This window comes from Drosophila miranda, chromosome 4 (genome assembly GCF_003369915.1).
Source record: "Drosophila miranda strain MSH22 chromosome 4, D.miranda_PacBio2.1, whole genome shotgun sequence".
In the NCBI taxonomy this organism is placed as follows: Eukaryota; Metazoa; Arthropoda; class Insecta; order Diptera; family Drosophilidae; genus Drosophila; species Drosophila miranda.
In genome coordinates, this window is record NC_046677.1 from 9,470,522 (window position 1) to 9,495,418 (window position 24,897).

The following is a 24,897-nucleotide window of genomic DNA, read 5'->3' on the forward strand; positions in this document are numbered from 1 at the left end:
CAAATGCCAGGCAATTGACTTTTTTACCAAGGCAACCCCCCAACCCAACCCAACCCACGCCAGGCCAGGCCACGCACTCCCCTCGAAACTCTCGTGCACCACAAAATCATAGAACCATAACTTGCAGCAGAGTGAAGCATGCAAAAGTTGGGGCTTTATGGCGCGGGTTTAGCCATGCACTACAAGTACATGGCAGTAAATGTACAAGAGAACTACAGTGGAGACTCAATGAAGAGAAAGAGGGAGCAGAATTGTGGAGAATTTGGATAGAAATCCGTTTTGAGATTGGAAACAGTATAAGATTTCAAGTGAAAGACAGAGAAATAATCTGAAAATACGAGAGACAGAGAGGTGTATGGTAGAGGTAGCATAGATAATCTTTAATCGAAAGAAAATTAGTTTCCACTCCACAAAAATCTATAAAAATCGAAGGCCCTTCCTTTCGAGTCTCTACTGTTGCCGTCGTACACTTATTTCATTCAACCACCCATAGCCATGGCTCCCCCTAGCAACAACAGCAGTTTCCCCCACTTTAAACATCAGTTTTCTATAGTTTAACCCCCACTTTAAATATATATAACCATACAACCCACCAAAAGGGTGACCAGAGCCAGAGCACAACAAATTTTTGTTTGACATTTTGCATGGCATTTGATGGATAAAAACCTTAGCACAATATTTACCAGGCGATTACTTACAGCAGATGGCAGGACAGGGGCAGGGCAGGGGCAGGCGGTAGCTAAATATTTAATGCCAGCTACGTGAGGCTGTCATAAATTTCAAGATAAATCAGCATCAGGGTCAGGAGTATCGTTTGGACAGTAGATGGAATGTAAGCCAAGAATCAGAGCCATCAGTAGGTGGGGGGGGACGAAAAGCGTGAAGTGAAGTGACGGGAAGGTGTGTGCTGCTGCCGCTGCCAAAGGTCGCAATATGCAAATTGCATTTTGGGATCGGATCGTTTATGTTTCATTGTTTCACCAGCTGACATTTCGGTTGAATCTATATCAGAGAATCCAGAAACAGAGGCGGAGGCTGAGGCGGAGGTGGAGGGATAGCCGGCAAACAAAGGAAAAACCGGCTAAAAGTTGAACCAAAGCCGGCCGCTTGCCGCTTTTTGTTGTGGCCAGAAACCTGTACAACCTCTGTGTTTTGCTGTGTCTGTTGTGTCTTTTTTTCAATATCAAGACACATTCGATGCTTCATTAACATAATTGATGCGCCATTGAATGGACTATGGGCCTCTGCTCTGCTCTGCTCTGCCGCTGTACGGCTTGGAGTCTTCGTCTTGGAGTCTCATTATATTGTCTTCATGGCCCGTTCGTCGGGGCAGAGGCGAGGCAGAGCGAATCGCTGGACAGGTTTTCCTCCTCCGATCCATGCGCAACGATCTTGAACCGGTTTACAGTTTTTCACTCTGTTACAAGCACACCCCACTCCACCCCACCCCACCACAGCACAACACAACACAACTCCAACTCCGAAGCGACTCCAAAGCGACTCCAAAGTGAATCCAAAGCGAAGCTCTCCAATACTGTCTGTGGCGATCTACTCTGTAATTTTCAATTTCATTTCGTGAAAGAAAAGAACAGCCTCTACTCTCCTCTCATCTCCTCCAACACTGATTGATGCACAGAATGCCTCTGCCTAATGGGCTGTCCAAAAAGCTAAAGCTAAAACTTGGAAAATACAGGAAAAGTGTGCGGAAAATACTCAAGACGTTATCGAGTGGTCTAAGAGAGCTGTTTGTTGCTGTGTTTATCTAAGTGGGAAATTATTGTACGAGTATGATTGATAATGTGGGGCTCGGCAAATGAGAAATAAACGATACAAGTGGGTCATTGGTATGGGAAGTAATATATGGGACTTATTCACAAGTGATGACATCTGAATACATATAAAAGCTGTAATTAGTAGACGTTTTAGTAGATTTCTTAGTAAATACTGGGTTTTTGAATAGAGTTCTTTTCCATATATTGGATATAATATTTTTGAGCTTCTGTGAATAAAATAAAAATATTAATATATCTAAAAATTCAGGAAAATACTGGTCTTCGAAATATGTATTTGATTCCATTCATAGTTTTATGTTCAAAATTCTATAGAAGTAGGGTTTCTGAAAATATTGCCAAATAGTAGTTTTATGTTTTCATTCAAAGTTTCGGCATAACATCGGTTTAAAAGTTGGATTTAATTTTTCAGAATTAAATACTGAGAAATACAGGTTTTCGTTGATCATTCATTCATCAACGATTCATTCGATTATTGCACTTCTAACATAAAGGAGGTATTTATGTATAATTTTATATTTATATGATCTTTAAAAAACTGGAAATCTTTTGAGAATCCCTAAAATTATTGCTTTCGTGAAAGATCTTTCAAGATCCCAGTTTCATTGCCGTAAGATTCTCAAGAACAAAGGCCAAATGCCTTTGAGTAAACCCTTTATGGATGTTAGATTTCTTTCAGCGAAGAACAAACCTTAATAAAGAATTAAGAATTCTTCTTTCGGCTCTCAGATGAACGGCTCTCTTGTCCGCCCTGGCGGACAGCACGCATGTGCTGTAAATTGCTTATGTAATTATACAACAAGGCAACCATAGACCCCCTCCAGCCCCTGCATCAAATATGCGAAAAAGAATATGGAAACTCCATGTGGAGACTGGACTATTAATTATGGCATCGGCTGGGGCTGTGTCTGCTGGCTGCTGGCATCAGCTGCTAAAAGTTAATGAAATTTTTGCGGTTCGAGGCATTTGGCTTACATAAAGCGTTGGCTAAAGCGATATCAATCAAAAGTCCCTTCTTTTTATGTTATTACATGATTCGATTTATAGAGCAGGAGAGCACCAGAGAGCGAGGGGGAAACACAGAGGAAAAGAGGGAGAAAAGAAAAGGCCCCTAAAGGCAAACAGGTTTCAGGCGCTTCAGAGGCAAAGACTCCGCAGGCCGCAGGAAGATAAATGGCAGACAAAGGAGTGGAGTGGGAAAGAGGGAATAATATCCCCATAATGCAGTCACCGCATCAGCACAAAAACATCTATATAAAAGGCAATATATAATGGGAGTAGAGACAGGACTGAGGACTGAGGACTGGAGACTGGAAAAAAGTGCAGTAAAATAACGTAGGAAAATCACAATTCAATGCCATTTTTCTTTACTTCATATTTGATATTCCTTCTGGCCAGGATTTCGTTTTACTCGTAGGATATATCTCTCGTATAAATCGGCACTAAAAATCGATCCCAAAAACAGCGGAAGTACTTTTTGTTGAGGCTTGAAGAATTGGCAACAAAAGGCTCTGGAATCTGGAATCCTGGACAGCAGCAGCAGCTGTCATTTGGGATCGCAGGGTGAACAATGCATTGGCTATGGCTATTGATATTGGTTATTGGATATTTTTTACTGGGTTTTTTCTTTTCCACTTGTGCCGCTGCCTGACATTTCCCCTACTCCCTCGGCCATTTCCTCGCTGTTTGAGGCTGTGCCTCGGCCATTCCCTTGATGCAATTGTCCGAGTGGAAACCATGTGCTCCTCGCTTTGTTGCATTTCGGCAATCATGCATCGTGGGGAAATGTTTTCCTTTTATTTTCTGGGACATCTGACAGTTGAATTGGTCGCAGCCGAGGCCCATAGCTGGAGATATTAATTCTGTTTACCTTTTGATGACTCTGCAGGTGGAGCGAGCGGCATTGCATTGTCTGTGCACTGTGGCATGCCACATGTTACTGAGCCTTGTAAATATTTAATTGAAATCGATTTGGTTAGCATAGGAGGAAAAAGGCAGATCCATTGTTCGAGACCTTTTTTTGGTTGTTAATTTTTTCAGAATTAGCTTTAGAGTTCTCTCCACCGCGGCTTCAAAAGTACTGCCGCCTTAGGTGGCGCCCCCACCGTCCCCTCGTATTCCCCTTCATTGAGTTTTTCCACCCACATTCACTTATTGGTCTTCTCTTCACTTCTCTTCCCTAATTAGCGGCGTGACCTTAATCACTTAAGAGTTTACATAAAGCCTAGAGGCCCATGCACAGGCCCCCCATTGCTCCCCTTGCAACTCCCACACGCTGCTCCCCCTGCCGCCCAGAAAAGAACAGGTCTCGGTGACGTAATCTGCTGTATCTTTCAGATAAGATAAAACTCCAAAGATAATGCAATTCCAAATGCCAGATGCCAGCCACGAAAATAAAACCAAAATCTTATACAAATTTTTGTGTCCGAGTTTTGTATTTCTTGGCCACGCGCTGAAACACACCACAAAAAAATAGTTTAACCTTTTTTGGCGGGCGACCCACCATATAAGGAAAAATTACTTCAAGTTTCGTTTTATTTTATTTATTATTGAATTTTCTGTTTGGTTGTGGGCCGATTTTTAGAGGCGACATTTAAGTTGTTCGCCTGTCAATCGGAATTACGCGTAGAGTTATTTATGGGGCGATGACTGGGAAGGAAGACCTTCGGCTATAGAATGACTGAAGGTAGATTGTGGATGGGTGTATGTTCTTCTTGTTAGCACACCACAACTTCCGCCTTTCAAACGGGAGAGAGGCCTTCCTTCGCTAGTAATTATGAAAGTTGTGGTCCCGCGAAGAAGCCCCCAATTAACAGACGCCACTCTCTCATCGAGGGCCCTCAGACAATGCACTGGCTTTGTTTTCCATCAATCCCAGGGTCACAATGCGCTGTGGCATGCCATGGGAGAGAGAGAGAGGTCTCTCGAAGATCGAAGAAGTTTCCCATCCTCACAGACCAAATCGTTTGGTTTTGATGCTAATTACCTCTCACTTATCCCCAGACACTCAAGTGCAATGATCTGAAGAGTGATCTATGGGGAGGGGACTATAGGAAGTAGACATATCTCATCGTCTGATGGGTAATTAAGGCCCCATCCCCCCTTCCTGTCTCTTTCTCTGGAAAGAGTTCTTTCACCCCTCTATAAAAAAATATGGTATTAATAATTTCGCACTCAATTAAATGTCCCACACTTTCACATCCCATAGACATCGTATATAAATTCTGGTTCCGCTTGGTGATCTGCTATGTATATTTTCCCATTAAATTCATCAATAAATTACTCACATTCCTCTCCCGTTCTTTTTACCATCTCTTTGTAGGTAAGTTTTCTTCGAAGTTCTCTTTATCTCTGGCTCCCGTGACGTCAGTAAGTAGCCCACCGTTCGATTACCCTCTTCGATTACCGCGTGAGTAATCGCTGAGGTAAGAAGCACTTCAGCTGCAATCAGTCGCAAGTCGCATGAAGGGGGGAGCGGGGCGGGAAGGGAATGCACCTCGCGTGCATCTTTTTACTGGGTTTATTTTTTGATTAATTAATGGGCGGGGCCCGGCGATAAGTACGATCCAGGAAGTACATTTTGTGGCAAAGAAAAGACTCCAAAAAGTGGTGCTTCACATTAACGAGAGGCTGAAGGGTATCCCATGGGAAATGAGGAAATTGTTGAGGCAAATGGAGTGCTTTTATGGGTTTATCTTATAAGGAACTAGATCGAAAGAGCAATCTTTAGAATGCGGAAATTTGTCAACCATATTTCTGCTCCTTTCCTTAACAGAAAACGAGTTCCCTGAGATAATCTCTGGGGGTAATTCGATCATTTGTCAGCGGCCCCAAAGTTGGAGATCAGCCAACCAGCAACCATAATTCATTTCCTTATGGACGGTGTAGGAGACAACTCTCTGATTCTCTCGTATTCTCTGGTAGTCTCTCGTATCTTCTGGCATTTCAATTAACCATTTATCCATCCATCCATCCACCGAACGAACGAACGATCCACTAAGCCAATTTCAAAGTTGATTTCATTTCGATTCGGACACACTTTCATTGAGTGAGTGACTTTCACATGATAGTCTCTCTCGCTCTCTCTCTCTCTCTGTCTGTCTCTCTTTGTGTATCTTGTGTTTTGATTAAAGAAGAAGATTCGGTGATTCGGTGGCTCTTTTTGCAAATTACTTTCATTTTCTCTGTGTAAGCCAAGAGAAACTGTGGCTAACAACTTCGTTGACAAACTGCCAGGGAAACAGCCAAAGTTGCGAACAGCTCAGGATAGGATTTAACAGACCTGTCAGCCACTTCTCTCTTCTGGTCTCTGCCCCAAAGTGTGTCATGCAAATTTTCCTTGTGCTGTTCACTTTGTCTGTAATTTGATATTGTCATTAGTTTGCTTGGATGTACGCTGTACACTCAACACTGTACAGTGGGCGCACTCGACTGTGGACAAGGAAGTACATATCTTTATATCTTTTTGCACCCTTTCGAAGCGCTGCACTTGACAGCAGCGATTATGTTACTCGTCTTCGTAGTAGCTATAGTCGTACTTACGAGTGGGCGTTGGGTGGCTCTGCCTCTGCCTCCACTCTGCTCTGCATTATGCATGCCATGACGCTCATTAGTGGGTCGCTTGTTAGACGACTAAAGGGAGAACATGGGAGGACGAGCCCAAAAGAACAATGCCTCTAAATTACCCTCAAGGCAACCGCCGAGTGGTTGGTGGTGGCTCTCTTTGCCTTTAAATTAGCCACGAAAAATCTCCAAGTTGAACTTTCAGAATTCGGTATTCCATTAGAATGACAAAACTTTTAAATGGCACGAGTTTTGAGGGATTGCAGCACACAGAGCGCCCCAGAACCAGCACTTAACTTGAATGTCAAATGTCAGATGATTTTGCTAAAAAAAAATCCATAGAAATTAGCTCTTTAAATGAAGAATGACACTCTACCGCGAGTAGATCCAAAAATAAATGACAATTGAGCGGAAAGTGGGGGTAAAAGTGTTGACAGTCGCCTGATGTTGCGTTAAAATATTAAAGTGTGGAAAAAAAGATACTTATATTTCCAGAGGGAAAACCTATTAGGCAAGAAAGCAGTGATGATTGGTTGATGATCAGAGAAGGCTTGTTTCGTTGCAAGTTATTGGTGGAATGTGTTTTCAACACTTTGTTCCATTTGAGTATTAATTAAATGTGCGGGAATGTTGTAATTAATTCCCCATAGTGACACTTTTTTCTAGCTATAGAAACTTGTTTCATTGTTAACGAAAACTAGTTCCTCTGGCAACATTTCCGGTCTATTGGCTGACCCAAAAGGAAACACTGGGAAATCTGTACGTTTAATTGAAAGTAGTTCCTGTATAAAGTTAAGGAGATTACTATAGGCTTAAGACTTAAAAACTAAAGGAAATAGCTTTGTATTTATATACGGGAAATTCTGTCTCGCAAAAACTCCACTAAAAAAGGCCAAACCACAACCGAGGTGAGCTGCTGCATGACGCGTGAGCAAATATCTCCATGGCACTCCCCTTCCTTGACAACCAATGCATATTGCAACTCATTTAAAATCATTTACTGGCTCTTTGGACATCTCTCTACCTCTGCGAGTTTCCAAAAATATATAAATCATAATATATTTCAATCAAAATTGCATAACTCTTCGGCTGTAACCGCTAACCGTTAAAGCAGACAATAAAAAACAATGTAAATGTTTTATAAAATATGCATTTCACGATGTCGATGTTGGGGGAAGTCTATCTCTCTGTCTATCGGTGAAGCGCTGTCCACTTTACGATTGGCCACATTAATGAAATTTATTCACTCGCAAAGACCACAAATGAATGGACGGAAACTGAAGAGCTGGAGAGATGGAGAATGGGAGAATGGTATTCCATAAATACCAAACCGCAGGCATTTTTCAATGTTTAACGCTTTGCAATGTCACTCGGACAGCATCAGTGGCGGTGCCGCCACAACACACAGTAATTTGCATCCATCAGATACAGTTTTATTTTTGCTTATTAAAAAAAAAAATCAACAAAGCAACAGAAAATATCATTAAAAATGCCTGCAATTTGCATACAAATCACGTATCTGCAACAGTTTTTTTTGGCAAGAAAAAAAAACAGAATTCGTAATAAGCAGAAATATTTCTTGAATGAACTTGCGTCAGCGTGAACTTCGGCAGATACGTAGATACATTTTTGTAGCTATATTATATATATTTATATGGCCAGATCAGTCCGGTGGGTGATTCACTTTTGTCTCTCTTTCCCGCTCTCGATTTCTGTGAATGAGTAACGCGTTATGGAAATTTATGGCAAATAAAAACAGATACAAAAACCCGAGAGATACTTTCGCTCGAGAGACGAGAGATCTAATTGCCGGTTCAATTAGTCGGCGACACAGAGTGGCCACGCGTGTGGGATGGCTAATTGTTACAGATACATTTCTGCCTCGGTTAGATAAGGCGAATGCCAGACCAAATGTATCTGCAAGATATTTGCACTCCGCGGAATGCAAGCATTTGTTGTTTGAACAATTAAATTCATTAAAATTCACGCCTATGGCACATTTTAATTAAACGAAAGACAAAAACCAAACCAAAGAGAGATTTTAAGCTGAAAAACGCATCTTAAAGATACACCAACAAACCAGAGTTCAAAGACACTCGAGTGGGGGGGTGTAGGCCTACCTCCTCCATCCAATGCTTCCTGTTTTTAAACTACTTGAAAGATACAAAAACTGTGATAAAGATACAAATTGCTGCCCCATTTTGGCATTGTTTTAGCTGGCAATTGCTATGATTACTTCCCCCCGCCCCCCTACACCACCCCCTACCCACCAGATTTCATTCATAATTCTCTGACACATTTCCAAACAGATAGCATAGCCTCCGACAGAAAACTTTCTCAAATGGTTTCAAGGGGTTTTGTGTTTCATAATTTGGCCAAAATGTCTTTGAACCCCATTTGGGAAACGTGTTAATGAGTGCGCAAGCATTCAAGCTTCGAGCTGCTCTTTTTTTTGACGAAAAAAAAGCATTACGAAATCCGAATCCGACTTCAATTTCAAGCCCCGAAAACTTTTGGCTTTTCTCTGCCGCTTTCGCAAGTGAAACGAAAAGAAAACCCGACTCCACTCCACTCCACTCTCTTCTCTGTTTAGTTTTATATATATTTTTTTAAGGGGGCAGCGGGCTTAATTATATTTTTTATTTATTTAGTTTTGTCTGGTGTCTGGTGGTCTGTTGGTCTGTTGGTCTGTGGGGGTTTTCTGTGTTAATTAGATGGCGCATTACATTTCTCTGAAAGAGAGGGTCAAGAAGGAAGCAAAGCCCAAAGGTAATTAGAAAATTTTGAGGAGAGATTTGGGTTAGATCCCTCTACAAAACACTTTCCGCTAATATATCTTTACCATAGAATTTTCCAATTGAAAGAATCTTAAATGGAAAACTCTTCTCTAGTGTCAAACAGCATTTTCCGTGTGCGTGCGTGTGTGTCTGTGAACCAATTTCTTTTCACTCCTTGACATTGACACAGACACAACTTTTACCAAGACCTCAATTACAATCAATCACACATGGCGTTCGTCTGTCCGTCTTTTGGCCAAAACCCAAAGCCAAAGCCAAGGCATTCTCTGGCCAATGGCCAAAACTCTAACCAAAGACGTGTGTGCGTGTTTTGTTTGAAAATTACAATAATAATAGAGGAGAAAACCCCCCTCCCTCCAAAGTCGTGGCCTCCTTAGTGCAAAAATTTCATTTATCATAAACTTCTTCCTGCCTTTTGTGCAGCCTCCTTTTGTGTGATAAAAATGACAAAAGACTGTGGCCCTGTCACTGCCCCCTGCCCCATGGTTAATGATGATGACAACCAGTGGAGAGGAGAGGAGCGGAGCGGAGTATCCTCTTTTGGGGGCAAGGCGGCACTTGTTTTCCTAGTTTTTCCTTTAGATTTCACTCTCGAAAAAGATTGAGGACAAAAGTGGTTAAAGCGGTTTTCCGCAGCAAATGTCACTTTTCCACGTTTCGAGCAGCTTTTCATTTTCATTTTCATTTGGCGGAAAGTGCAACAAGTTTTGCAAAAAAAAAAAACAAACAAAAAACAAAATATTTATCTATTAATTATTAATTTGTGGCTAAATTAAGAGCAGGTTATGAGTCGGGAAGTGCTTGTCAAGCGAAGGAAAGTTATACACCTAAAAGATACAAGATACATCTGTAAGATACACCCAACAGAAGAACCTGCTTACAGCACTCGTACATCAAACCACTTGACTTCCACACGCAGACACAAACCATTCATCATTCAACATTCAGCATTCATTCGGCGTGTGAGTGTGAGTGTGAGTGTTGGGGCTGGCCATCCATTCGGTGGTGGCTTCTTCTTTTCCTTCTGTTAGACGCGAGTACATGACCCACTTGAAATATGCATGAAAATCAATGGAGCTTACAAAATATTTACCGCCCATTAGCACATCGTAAAGAGCGGGAGAAGGAAGGGAGACGTACTCGTAGATATTTCTCACGTCTCTCTCTTTGGTGGAGGGTCCTTCTATGCTAATCAGACGAATTTCGTTGGAAATATGAGACTTCTTTAAGTAAAAGACCGGAACGAACAACACATGTAAGACTTCTGTTTCGACAGGGGAAATGTACACATCTTCTGAAGTGCACAATAGCATGTCTTTGATCGCCTGCAGAGCCGTTCTTTGGGTCAGAGGCCACCCACCCTGCAATATCTTCGGACCTCCACCCCCTCTAAAAATCAATAGCCACCCACAAACGAGCACAACTTTTCTGCAATTTAATTATTTATAAACAGAGCATTGAGAGGGCTCTGTGGAAATCATTTCGCCTACCTGCAGGCCACAAACGAGGTGGACTTTTTCCTAAGAACTGCAGCAGGTGCCAGCAGGCGACAGGGCGTTCATTAAGGAACGCCAGGCCATATCCCGCCGGCGCTCACTCACTCAGAAAGGACATCGGAAGGGACAGGACCATGGGTCTTTCTTTTGAATCTCTTCTTTTTTTTGGCATGCATTAACCCTAATGAACTCTGGCTACTGGTTGTAGGTCTGGTGCGGAGCTCGTTCTACCTGAAACCTGGCTGCTATTATAAATAATTGCACAAGAAAAATGGTTCAAAGTAGTGCAAAAGTTTCCCCCACAGACGCACACATTTCCCTCTCTTTTGAATGACAATGGGCCCTCCACCTGGCATAGTTCTCACGGCCCGAGAGGGGCAGGTCTTGGGTCTTGTGGGCAGGCCAACAAAGTGAACAGAGTTGCGTTTGTCTATTGTTTATGGCCAAAAAGATACGAGATCTTAGATGTGGGAGGGTGCAAAAGTGCGAATGAGAGGCAGACACCCATGGAGACTCAGTGATCAATAATCTTGAGACGATTATCTGGTATAGAAATCCAAAAGGGAAGTTATAGAGCCTTCCTTGTAAGCCTTTAAGCCACATACGAGTATGTACTTCCCCCCTTTCCTATCAGCCTTCCCCAACGAAACCGAGCCATCATTCAAGTGTCAAAATATCCCCCATTTAGCCCTCCGCCTCACCTTTCGGCTAATCATAACAAGCCATAAAAGCCATAGCCGAAAAAAAGTGTGAAAACCGTATGAAAAAATGATTGACAGCAATTTTAATTGAAGCATTGACCAAAGAGGAGGATGGAGGAGAGCATTGGATGGCAGGGTAGCTCTCGTCATCTGCCAGTTAGTTAACGCAGCGTTCAATCAAATGAAAGTCTAGACAAAAGTGAGAAAACAGCAAAAACTTGGCTAAGAGGAGGCCTTTTGCCGTTGATGAATGACCGCATCCGAACGAACTCTGGCCCTAGATGGCTGATGATGGTCCAAACAGCAGATTGACAACCCGAAAGATACTCGTAAGCTTGTGCGGAGTTTTTGGGGTAGAGAGTCAAGTGTTCAGGCTGGGTTCAGGCTTCAGGTTTGCGGTTTTTTTTAGCCGGGCCAAGCCTCTTGATGTTAACAAAAATCTTGTTAATATTCACTGGCTAATGTACTTCACACCTTTGTTTGTGCCTCCACCGCGTATTCGTGAATCCGTGAATCAGTGTGCGCTAAAAGTAGCTGAGAGATACAGATACTCGCGTATTCGGTCGCGTACACTGCGCCATTCACTTCCTCGTCGGTCGTCGTCGGTCGTCGCGAGCTGTATTTAAATTGCTCATCAGCCGAACAACAGGGTGGAAAATAAATAAAACAATATTCTAATTTACATAAACAATTAAAGGCAGCCAAGCGAGCCGCAAATAAACCCCCAATACCAAGGAGAAAACAACGAATTTCACACAACAGATTATTGCACTTGAAAACCCCATGAAAATTAGACGAAAAACTATGCACTATACACTGTATTTTGTTAATTGTTTAATGTTTTGTGTGACAATTAAGAAATTATTACTCATGCCACGGTCTGAGGCGGTGCGTACGGACGGACAGACTCCGGTGAACGCCTGACCTTATAGAAACCGCGAGTGTCATTCGCGCTCTGTCTGTCTGTCTGGTTGTCACTCGTTCGCCCACACTTTGAGATACAAAATTGAGAACGAGAAAGAATGCTGGGAGTGATAGATCGACTGGAAGATACCTTCTATCCAAAGGAGATTCTTAAAAGGAAAAGAAAGTAAGGTGAAATGATGCCTGAGAGAATTTTGATCTTAAAAAATATAGTTGTCTTCTTTATTTCTTAAGGTTCTTTGTAATAATCATCCAATCAAGATGAATTTTGGCATTTAGGTAGAAAATAGCTATATCTTTAACCAACCTAAAGCTCAATGCTATAGCTTTTATAGTCTTGGAGCTACAGGGTTATATACAGAGAGATATATGAATAGACGGACCATCCATTCGATTGCTAAAGCTTTATAGGAGTCCACTCATTCTCTGAGTCCGTAAATGCTACCCCTTCCCTTCCCTTGTAGTCAATATACCTTTTATTCTCTACAAATACGGGGTATCTAACAGCTCTACAGACGACTATGTCGGTTGGCACACACTTGACTTGAACCCCACTCGATTTTGTTTTTACTATAGAACTTGTTTTGGTTCGCTCTCTGGCTCTCTCACGCCTCTGTTCCGATTGGATTGGTCAAGAGAGATATTTGTATATCTGAAAGATTTATAACATAATCATAAAATGCATTTAGTGGCCTTGCAGGTGTTTCGTTTTCAAGAAATATAATACATTTACATATATTTTGTATACGATTTTCAATTTAAGAGAAGCTTTTCCTTCAATTAGATGCTTAAGCTGCTTGGCACGACTTATACCCTACTTATAGGGCAATAATCCCGTTGTCTTATGATCTATAAACATGTTTTCTTAAGCTCTCAATTCTAATTCGTTTTTTCGAGGTGTTTTCCTTTTAAAGAACATACATTTCTGGCTTGTTATATCTCTAAATTAATTTTGATGCATTTCCCAAGTAATTAATCGAAAATTTCTCTTTCTTTTTGTGTATTTTCAGGTGAGTTTCAACCGAAGAATCTAACGCTTTTGTGTAATGCCAGGCAAGATCAAACCAATATTTAAGACACTTGATTCTTTTGCTAATAGGCTGCCATAACTTGTATCTAGATACAGCCACCCTTCCACAGTCAAGAGGGAGAGTACATCAAATCTTTTCCCATAACAATGTAGCAGCAGGAAAGAAAAGTCTCAGAAAATTCGCTGTCTTTCAGTTTTTCCTGCTGTCAGATGCGAATACAGAAATACCAAAAAAAGCATACAGAAATACATAGAAAATACCAGAGACGACAGGGAACAGCGGCTGTCGCTCGCATGTGTTGCACTCTCGCTACGTGTTCATGTTGAATGTCATAATCAGGCAGCAGCGTCAGGGGCAGTGGCAGCGACAACTGCCACACACACACATTCCGAATGTTGTGCGCGTATCTAGATACAAAGTTGGACTGCAAACAGCATGTGAGAATGGTGTTGTTTTTAGGGGCGGTCTCATGCTAGGCGTGACCTTACATAGTTGCGGCTAATAGATACGACTACGAGTATTCCAAAGATACACATTCACAGAGGAATAGAGAGAGAGAGACGGGGGGCTGCCACATCAATTGCAACACCTTACATCTCTCGAGGAGAGCAAGAACCACATGACTTTTTTAATCGAGGAGACCCCATGACGCCATCATCATCGTCACAGGGGAAGGAAGCTGGCGGAAGGAAGGAGAGTGGAGAGTCGAGAGTGCTATGCAAAAATATGCATAGAATTTTTAAAAATAAATCAAGAGAGGGAATTTTTTAGTACAAGGGAAGATAGAAGATGGAATACTCTATGTGGTGGAAGCCTGAGAATTGAAAACATCCTTTAACATGTGGAAAACGATTCCTTAGACTGAAGAAAATTATTTTATAATAGATTCAACCATCTGCGATCTTTGAATGAAATATTATTGGTAGAATGAATGTTCATTCTTTGAGTAAATGGAAATAAATTTAGGTGAAAGTAGGGCTTGGATTTGTGTGGAATTTTCAATTTAAAGTAGAAGATTCATTGAATATCTTAAACTTATTCTTTTTTATTCATATTAGATGGGAATTTTCATAGTAATCAAAGGTTTAAGTAAATGCTCTAATAGGAATATATTCCCTCCCATCAAGCAAATTTTTCTTTCCTGCTCTCAAAGTCCTAATACCCTCTATCATACCCTATCAAAAAACTGAGGCAAAAGCCAGCGGCGCAACATTTAGGCCCTGACAGCCAATGGACCAACACTTCCTGCCTGGCGGTCCAAGTTCAAGGGCTGCTGATTCTGCTTCCCTCTCTGCTGCTGTGGTTCCTGTTCTCGTTTCCCTTTTCGTTGCACACACATGGCGCACAGAAATGCTGAAAACTCTTTTGTTTTTTCGTTGTTTTTGGCAGACCCATTGGCGCGTCCAGGGCCACCTCTAACGCGTAACGTCATGATGATTATGAAGATGAATATTTCCGAGAAGCCACGAGAGAAACATCACAAATTCTTGTTCTCTGGCGCTGCAGGAACTCCTGCCTCTCTGTTTGAGATTTTCGATTTGCTTCAAGTTTCACAGAGAGGGGGCCTCCCCATTGCGAATCGTTTTCACAAAGTGCATTTGAAAGGAGAACGAACGCAGCTTGACAGACAGAAGAAAAACAAATAAAAGATACGACGAGAAGGTCATTGGGTTAGGGAATTGCCTGAGAAAAAGTGTGATTTATAGATGCAGAAGAAAAACTATCTCGAAACTATATAGAATTCACTCGAATTTCGTTACTAAATTCCTCAATAAATTCCCATGAAACTTGGCCACAAATTGATGTTCTTTGATGTTGGCCCTCATTCTTTATTCATTTACCACACGCCCATCCATTGGCACACATCGAATGCCGGCCAGAAGCAGAAGCCGAGATTTCAGCAGCTCTTTGGTGCGTCTTGAAGGTCGCCTTATTAACACATAAACCATAAAAGCCAAAAACCGTAGGCACATGTTTGGCCAACACCAAAACGGCAACGGCAGAGGCAACGGCAGCGGCAGAAAATCTGCTTAGAATGGCCCACATGTGTGTCACGTCACGCGGCAGACGATAGGCGACAATATGTGCCTGTGCCGCAGCAAAAGATACAGCCACACAGATACTTTTTGCATGTGCTCATACCACACAGATACAGATGCAGATACAGATACCCAGATACGAAAACACTCGAACAGAGACTTGGGCTTGTTTTTGCCATATGTGAATGTTGGAAGAAAAAAAAAACACAAAACAGAAATGTTTGGGCGGCGGTTTTACTCTGTCATGAAAATCTTTGGCTCAACGGCACAGAACTTTTTTCGAAATAGTCGTCAATGGCTGTTGAAGCGGCTCGGTGTGCGGTTCGATCGTCGAAGATACAGATATTTATCCGTTTTTTGTGCGTGAAAAAAGATACAATATTAAAACAGTTTTAAACTCCTGCAAATATGATTTTCTCTACGGATTGGCATTGGGTAAGGCAAATATTCGCACACCTTTCCAACTCCTTTTTTAGTTGACTTTCAAAAGGCAAACATTTGGACGGGTTTTCCTCTGTGTGTGTTTTTCCAATTGTTTCAACATGTCTTGTTGGCAAATTGAATTTTCATTTTCATTTTGCGGATTATATTTGACTTTTGCTCAAACAAAAGTCTGTTTCCCTTTTTTCTCTTTTGATGCTACTCCTCCTCCTCCATAAATACTTGCTGTGCTCTCAACTGGCAACAAAAAGAGGGTATAAAATATATATATTTATTAAATAAAAAGCAGGCTCTACCTTTTCACATTTTTGCCCGAGCTCCCAGTCCCGCAACTTTTCTTAGCTTTCCCCCCTTTCCACCCCTTTCTCCCCTACGTTTTTCCCTTTACTTTTCCAGCTGTTGCACAGAGATTTTCACTTTGTGTGTTCTTTTTACTGAACTCCGCCGTACAGTAGTTTCATTCCATAATTAAATTAAAAAAGTTATAAAAGTCATTGACTTTAGTGCCTGCTGCCTTTTCGAGATACTTTTTTATTCAAAGATACTTTTTGCGCCATTCAATTGTTTCAAAAAAGCCACTTTTTTGGTTATTAATTATTTCGAGCTGATGATTAATAAAGTTTTTGTGGATAAAGGGGATTATTTCTTAATGAAATATCTTTTAGATTTTCACTTTTTTTAGTATCAAGTTTATTTTTTTAAGATTTCTTCGTTCTTCTACTAAATTATATATGCTTTGGGTAAGACCCGCCATAAAAAATTAAACAAAAAATACGCACAAAATGTTAGCATAATTTAGTACACAAAAAGCATAAAATTATAATTTTTCAATTATAATTTTCATCACGTTCCGGCCAAGCAAATGACATGCCCAAAAACGCTGCCTATGGGGATCGAGGGCCGTATCTTTGGGGCCAAACGGAAATAAAGCATATAATTGTTGATAAATGTAGGAGTACAGTACTCGTACTCCCAAAAGAACCCCAGATAGACATGATTTTTGGTTGAATTTACATCTTTTTTTTGATGATATGAGAAATGTATAAGATTTTGCATTGGCATTGGCTGATTACTCGAAGGGAAACCGCCATAAATCACTCAACTTTGATGACTATTAATAGAGGCAGGCCCCCCAATAAAACGGATGATGGGAGGATGATGAGAGGTTGGGCTTCTCCGATGAGATTGGAGATTGGTGGATGGGTGTTGGCGGAAATCAGAGACCAAAGGTGTCTGCAGCACATGAACTGTGTTCTCTGTGTGGGCATATCATCGAGGCACCAAAAAACCAGCCAGAAGAAAAAACAGGGTGTGAATCCATCAAGAGATGGTATTGTACGAGTATCTGGCAGTGCAACCTCAATTAAAAGCCACCATAAAAGGGGTCTGGTCTGGCTGGCTCGATGGCTGGCTGGCTCGCTGGCCAGGTAATTATATAAGGCCCCAACAACTGAATGCACAATCAAAAAAACATACCAGAAATATATTATACTCGTAAGAGAGTAAAACCCGCAGCATAAATAATCAACTCTGCTGCAAAGAGGAGGAATTTCCAGCAAATTGTTGAAATTTTCACACACACACACACACACACACACACACAACCATCAGAGTGACTGAGACTTCACAAAAAATGACACGAAATGCAATTGAAAATGAGGGCATTATGACATTGAAGTTATATAATCATTTTGGAAAGTTGCAACAGGAGAAAAAAAATACAAAAGACCTACACAAAAAACTGCAACAAATTTGCCTTTGGCTCGCGAAATAAAAACAATCTCGAAATTAAACAAATAAAAACCAGAATTATTCCAAAAATTATTCTGACTTTGCAACATTTGCACTTGTGTCTGTATCTGTATCTGTGTGTTCTCCTAATTAAAAATACATTTATTATTCATTTAAATTCTACTTAAACAATGATAAAGAATTCGTAATATATGTACGTACATATGTACGTATGCCAGTAGAGTATCTTTAAATAGCAGACTGAATAAATAGGTAGCAGAATGAAGGCAGAGATAGTGCCCGGAATGGAAGGCAAATAGAGGTAGGTCTTAGGGGCCACAGCAAAACGCTAAAAGATAACAATGATATGGGGCTGGTGCCACAGGGGGAGCAAAGTTTCTTTTGTAAAGATTTTTCATGTTGTTGAATTAAGAATTTTTGGATTTAGTATGCTTTTTGAAAGGAGAACCCGAGATGCATTGAATAAATGAAGATTTTGGCATGGAAAATTAACGCTGGAACTCAGTTTTGCTTAGAATTTCTATAGAAGATACTTGATTATCTTCCATAAGCTTCAAAGAATGCAATTTTCTGACGTTATTCACTCCACATTAATTTAAGCCGCAGAACTGTCTTGTTCTTAAACAAAAGAAACCCACAAAACCCTCTTAAACTCTCAAAAGGAAGTACATTTTATCTTTTAAGACCCTTACTTCCCCCATTAGCCACTGTTTTTGACACAGTTTTCCATTAAATTAAACCCCAAACCGGCCGCAAAAAAAAACCCCCGAAAATGTATGAATACATCCTCCAGTTAGAAAACGAAATGCAATTTCCACCCACAAAAATGTTGGCCGCAATTGTCGCAGGAAGGGGAGGGGGGAAAGCAAACTCATTTTCCTCATTAACTGCAATGGCTGCTGCACGTTTTTCTATTTCCCTCTCTGTCTCTCACTCTCTGTGGCTCTCTCTCTTTTGCTCTAACAATAGTTTTTAATGCGCCAAATTAAGTTTGAAGCCAAGTTTTTTATACCGGTCTTCCCTTTTACCCTTTTCCCCCTTGCTGAAGAATTATCCCCACAGATTCCTTGCTCTGGCACTCTCTCCTCTTCCTCCTCTCTCTCTCTCGCTCGTCTCTCTGCTTCGACCATATTGAGCTTGAAGTTGGCTTTTTGTCTGGCCTTTTGTCTGTGCCTCGTGACTAACATTAATTTCGGACCAGAACCGGCCAGAAAACTGGCTAAGAACTTCATTCCATTTATAGGATAGGATAGATGCCACGGCGCCGATAAAGCACGAAAAGTATCTTCAATTTCAGCAGCCCCAAAGATTTATTGACTCGTTTCGGGTATTTGGCAAAAGAGATTTTTCGGCAGAAATTGATTTGCTGCTACCAGATTTGGGGAGTCTCTCTGTCTCTCCGTCTCTCTATCTCTCAATTATAATTCGATTTTCGATTCACGCTTTTGTCAAATCGCAAATAAAACGACCCGTTAGCATTTTGATGGATTTTTTGTGGACTCTGGCTTTTAGCCTTTTGGGCATTTGATGAGCATCTCATTAAGTTTTCGGTGAAGCCAATCCAATCCAATCCGTTCGATTCAATTCGATTCGGTTTGTTTTTGCTATTTTTATGACTCTGAATTGTTTGAAATATTCGTTCGCTTTTGGCCTTTGGGGTTCCGTCTGCGTTTAAAAGTTCAAAAATTGAGTTATTAAATCGAATCGAGCATAGCCTATCGTATCTGCCTAATGTTTTATTGCTTTTGATGATTGTTTTCATAGGGAAATACAGTGTTATTGGCAAAAGAAAATCGAAGAAGATTCAACAGATGGTGGGATCGCTTTTACATTTATTTCTGTTTGTATTTCATTCAACCATATCTTGTTTCTCTATTATAATGTATCCAAAAGATATTCAGTTTTACCTGGCAGCGCATCTGATAGATCTTTCCGTATTGAAAGTATCTTTTCTAATCGATTCCCTTCTGAATCCCCTTTCAATCAATCCCTACTTGATATCCCTTCTTTCCATTACCACTCCTTGTAATCCCCACCACCTATAGATACAGATACATGATAATTACGCAGGATAAGCCCAGGAGCAGGACCTGCTGCCTGCTGCCATGCCACATTTGTTAATGTAAAATATTATAACACTATGGTTGGATAATAAATTGCCTTAATGCTCATAAAGCCAAAACAACAAACCGCAGAACAACAACCAACAGAATTTATGGCAGAAGAGAAAATCGGGAAAGGGAATGGGGGGGGGAATACTGTTAGGGGGGGTAAGGGAGTAGCTGGCTGTGTGTGTGTGTGTGGGGTTGAAAAGTGGCGCAAGTGGCAGCGTTTTTAAAGCAACATTAATCATGGGGGGCTCTCCATCTCGAGAGTGGAGTGCCTCTCCAGCTTTCTCTCTCTCTCTCTGTGGGAAATTGGCTTTTTTTCATAAAAGAATTTACGAGTACAAAACAGCTGAGGCATAGATATACAATATAACACATAAATACATATACTATATAGCATTTTATTTCCATAATTAAATCAAAAAGTATGCACAATCAGCAACAATTTCATGCAACCCCCCCTTCTATCTATCTATCTCGTGCTTTTGCAGCAATCCTTGCTGGCAGGACGCATTCCGGTGGCCTCAATGACGGGACCCATTAAGCGAGGACTCCTGTGGCAGCAAAGGGATCGTCTGTTCTCCCGCTGGAAGGAGAGGTGAGTACGGGAAAGGGTTCGGTTCGCGTAAATGTTAAGCGCTTTTAAATTTACCTCCACCGCAATCTGCACTCGGGATGCAGGAGCAGCAGCAGCAGCCAGACAGCAGCAGCCAGGACTCGCAGGGAGCCCTCAGAAATATGCAAAAATATTTCCACAACCTCTGAGAGGATTGTTAATTGCAAAAAAGGCTATAATTGACAGTGGCGTTGAATGCTGGAACGTACTTGTACCCTGCCAGATAATATGCCAATTGGAGAGAGTGGGAGGGTGCTCCCTCTCTCCCTCTCTCTCTCTCTCTCCTGAATGACGGCTCTTTTGTGTGTCCTGTGTCCCCTGTATCGTGCTTTATTTAATTGAAATTTAATTATGTTTCAATGCAATTTCGGAATTTACGTTTGGCTTTTCAGCTTTTGCTCTTTGAACTCTTTGAAATATATACATATATTGTACATATATCCGTGTATCCGCGTAGCCGTTTATCCAGGCCGTTTTAATTGACATTTAATGACACCAACTAAGCCCTGGCTTATAATTTGATTTTTATGTTTGGGAATATATCAAAATATAATGTTTTTAATGTTTTGCTAATGGTTAAATGTTAGAGAACTCACTGTTGATAAGCAGAAATCAGTAAAAAGTGGGATACAAATATTCGCACAAAATAGATTTGTTTTTTCTATAAAATAAAGCTGTTTCTTCACTTGAATTCCTTTGAAATTATTACGCAAACATTCTGAGAATCAAAAACCCCCAACAAACAGTTTCCAGTGATTAAGTTCTCGCTCATCTCTGGCTTAGATCTCCGCAACCATTATGGCAGTCGAATGATCATTAGCCGCAGACAATGTTTACCAAAGGGAATGGGGAATGGCACCCACCCATCGGAGCAAAACAACAAACCGTTTACCTCTTGGCCAGTAATTTGCTGGCAGCAATTTGCTTTTGACCACGTTAATAAGCAGAGAGCTCTCCGGCATCGGGGAAGTGAGCGATTAACTGCTAACCAAACCCCAAAACAAATTTAGAGCCTGAGAATAAAGTCTCTCCCAGATATATATATGATGTTCTCAAATGCAGAATCACATTAAAAAAAACCGATTTTCATAGCTGCAAAACGGCAAGCGATAAAATCAAAATCAAATATTATTATTATCGTCTTAGGGAGGTCATAAAATCGAAGGCACTCTGGCCAGAGGATTTCTTTTTTTTACATGATTTTTTGATTCATTTTCGGCGCATGATTTATGATTTATTAATAACAAATGCCAGATAAATATACACAAATAAACATTATATATAGAAAGTACTTTAAAATGGTGTTGAATGTTGACCTTTAACTGGAGATTTGCTGGGCAGATATATTCGTACTCGCAGTCGTAGTCGTACATTTAAAGGTCAATCGAGACGTCGTGAATGGTTTTTGTGACCATCTTTTTTTGCGTTGTATCTTGCAGATACTTTGTGCTCACTCGTGACTACTTGCATTGCTTCAAGAGGGCCTCGGGATCGGCCAATGAACGTGCCTCCGATATGGGACAATTTATATTTAAGGTAAGTCCATGAAAATAGTAAACAAATATTTTTTAGAATTACACATAAACCACCTTTAAAGTTTTCTCAGTCATTCTTTATGGCGGGTGGGGGGAGCAAAACTTTTTTTTATTTACTGCGCATTGTGCAAAATTCTATTGCCAGCCAGCCAGCGAGAGGGAGAGATTTATGTAGCCCCCTGAATACTCCTATAACCTGCTCTCTCGGGGACAGATACAATAGATGCATGACTGGGGGACACACCTTCGTTCATTGCTTATAAATGAAGTCTTTTTGCGGTTGACAATGCCGGGCATTGTCACGTTTTGCCATTGAGATACAGCTGAAAGATCTATCTATGCCGCCCCGTATTGATGAGCAATCAGTTCCATGGAAATCCGTGGAAAACTATCGCAGAAACTGAGGAAAAGGAAAGAAAAACTTTAGCTCTTCTCGGGAGATGCAACTAATTGGCTAAAACTTGCATCTACTGCATGTTAATTTGGCCAACAACTATGTGCGCTCTAGACCCCCCGCCCACACTTGCTTCGGGGGCGGTGCTCCTCTATTAAAGAGAGTAAATACGAGAAAAAGACTACGGGCCAAACACAAACAGGAACAACAAATGCAAGAAAAAACAACCGAAGTGAAGAGGAAAATTGAGAGGAGAAAAGTGGAAAATTGTATACTCTCACCGGATGATACCCAAATCTAAATTTGAGAAGATTATAGAATTTCCCAAGCATTTGATGGGAATTCCAAAGCCTTCTTTCAGTGGATATACCCTTTGTTAGGGTATCTGAAACACGATTTGCAATGGAATTGTTCATTGCCTCAGCAGCCTCAGTGGCTGCCTGCTTTTGTCGTTGTTGTTTTTTCTGTTGTTTTCTGCTGCTTAAACAAATAAGGAAAATGCACATAAAAATGCAACAAAAGCAAACGCCACGCCATTCGCAAAGAGATCATGGGAAAATTACTTTTCCCTCTCCCTCTTTCTCTATGCAACTTTTTGCTGAATTTAATTGTATTTTTGTTTAAAATTTGTGCTGTTTTTCCTTTTTGTTGGCACTGTTCCGCTAAAATCTCTCTTAAAAGCATTGTCAATACATTCCGCCAGCAGGTTGTTTAATTTTAAATTAAAATACACTTTATTTGTTGTTGTTTTCAACTGAAAAATGTTCCCTGTGTTGCTGTGCGGGCAATTTTCCAAAGTAAATAAAAGTGGATGGTCGGAGAGGGGGGGAGGGGCAAAAAATAATAACAGGTGGAACGACGCCCCATGCGGGAGATTAACTTGTTTAATGCGCGGGGAAATATATTTATAAAGAAATTAGGCAGATCTTAAAGGCGGAATGAATTTGTTGGCCTTGAAAATGTGCCGAAAAATGTTCTTTCAAAAGGGAACCTATAAAAAGTGTGATCAAAACGAATCCCTGGCACCTTGTTTATAATGTTTAAAAAGTCCCCCATCTTTATGCAAAAATAAAAAATACCTATTTCTAGTCTGAAACCATTCGGATCATTAGTTTTACATATATTATTAAGCGAAAATCTTTAAAGACCCATAAACTAAACCTAAATGACCTTCAAATTGAAGACCAAAAATAAATGCCACCAAAAATGGTCAACGAAACATCAAAGACACCCACCCACACGCACAGACGACCGAGCCACACGCCTTAGCAAAGACAGCAACCATGAGCAGAGGAAAGAGATGGCGAGACAGAGATAGGGGTAGACAGAGATAGCACTGAAGAAATGCTTGTTGCTTCATTAGGAGACACGCCAGCGAAGGCGGCATCTCATTTTATCTTTTCTTTTTGGTTTTTTCTTTGTTTTTGCGTGTTCATTGATGTTTTATTGACACTACAATGATTCAATATCTCAATATTGTCAATATAATCAACTCAATCAATTAGGTATAGAGGGAGGGAGAAAGGCGACGGACTGTCTCTGTCTAATTATTTAATTTGATTTTTGCATAAATTTTCAAACCATTTTCATCGTCCCTCTCTGTCTGGGAGATGAAACAGAATTTGTGTGTGGCTGCTGCTGCTGGGCTGATTGTCGAGGGAAATCAATCGAGAATAATTACAGGTGATGATTGGGGGAAAGAGTGGTGATGGGGGGGGGGGGGGGGGAATGAGAGATATGTATGTCTGCCTCCTGCCTGCAGGGTCGGATGTGAGTTTTCTTCCTTTGCTGAGAATTTTGCAGCTCTTTGCACTTTGACAGTGATTGAAATCAATATTGATTTTCATCCGCATTCATGCTGGTTGGAGGTGGGAAGGCGACTAGAGGGGGCCCCGAAGGATGCCTGGGGAAATGCACTTTTTTGCACCTGTTTCCAACATTAATGAGCAATATTAATTGGGTTGCACTGAAGGACCTTCGCTGGCTTGGCTGCCCTGCGAAGGCTGCCAAGTGTTTAATCATGTATAAAATGTGTACAGCACATAATTAAAAGATAATCAATGGGGAGACAGGGCCATAGCTACATGAAATGATTATTAAATATGAGGATAATCAATCAAAATTAATTAGGAAGGAATACATCCATAAAAGTCACTTAAATCGACTCCTCTGATGATTGGGTTCGTCTCAAGATTTGGCCAATAAAATACCCCTATCTGTATCTCTCATAAACCCTCCCTCTAACATGCATATACTTTCATAAAGCACTACAAAATGTTTCTTTCCAATAATGCAATGTCAAAATCCAGTGCCCAACATTGAGTTGAGCTTTTGTGTTCGTTTTGACAGCTCATGCCATTAAATGTGTCAAAATATACAGGCGCAGGCAGCAACAATGGAATTTGTTCATAAAATCTCATAAATATCAATAATTTATAATAACACAACAACGAAATAACAGATCAATGACGACCTTGAACGTTGGTGATTTGTTAACCGAAAGTCAAGCGGAAAATATTCAACCACCATCGATTGTGGGTATGGATTTGCGTGTGGAGAGTGAGGTCAGAGTTTTTGGGAAAGGGAAAACAAAGGTCAAGTGAAAGAGACAGGAGTAAAAGCAGGTTAAAAAGCGGTTGAAAAAGATTGTGAAAATCCTTTTAAACGTTGGAAATTCTTGCCCTGAAATCACCTTTATTTCCCCCAATT

At 40.8% G+C, this 24,897-nt stretch overlaps 1 protein-coding gene across 7 annotated transcripts in view; it reads left to right on the plus strand.

Annotated features, from left to right (window-relative positions):
• The window catches only part of LOC108163073, a 40,260-nt gene that overhangs the window by 11,105 nt on the left and 4,258 nt on the right, over positions 1-24,897 (plus strand). For 4 of the 7 annotated variants that reach the window (XM_033392954.1, XM_017298149.2, XM_017298148.2 and 1 more), the window contains 2 exons: positions 20,135-20,241; positions 21,699-21,795. In XM_033392954.1, the coding sequence (XP_033248845.1) occupies positions 20,135-20,241; positions 21,699-21,795 (204 nt within the window). Of the gene's footprint in view, positions 1-2,193; positions 2,288-15,624; positions 15,778-20,134; positions 20,242-21,698; positions 21,796-24,897 lie in introns of those variants that run through there. The other 3 variants (XM_033392955.1, XM_017298153.2, XM_017298152.2) reach the window with 3 other exon arrangements.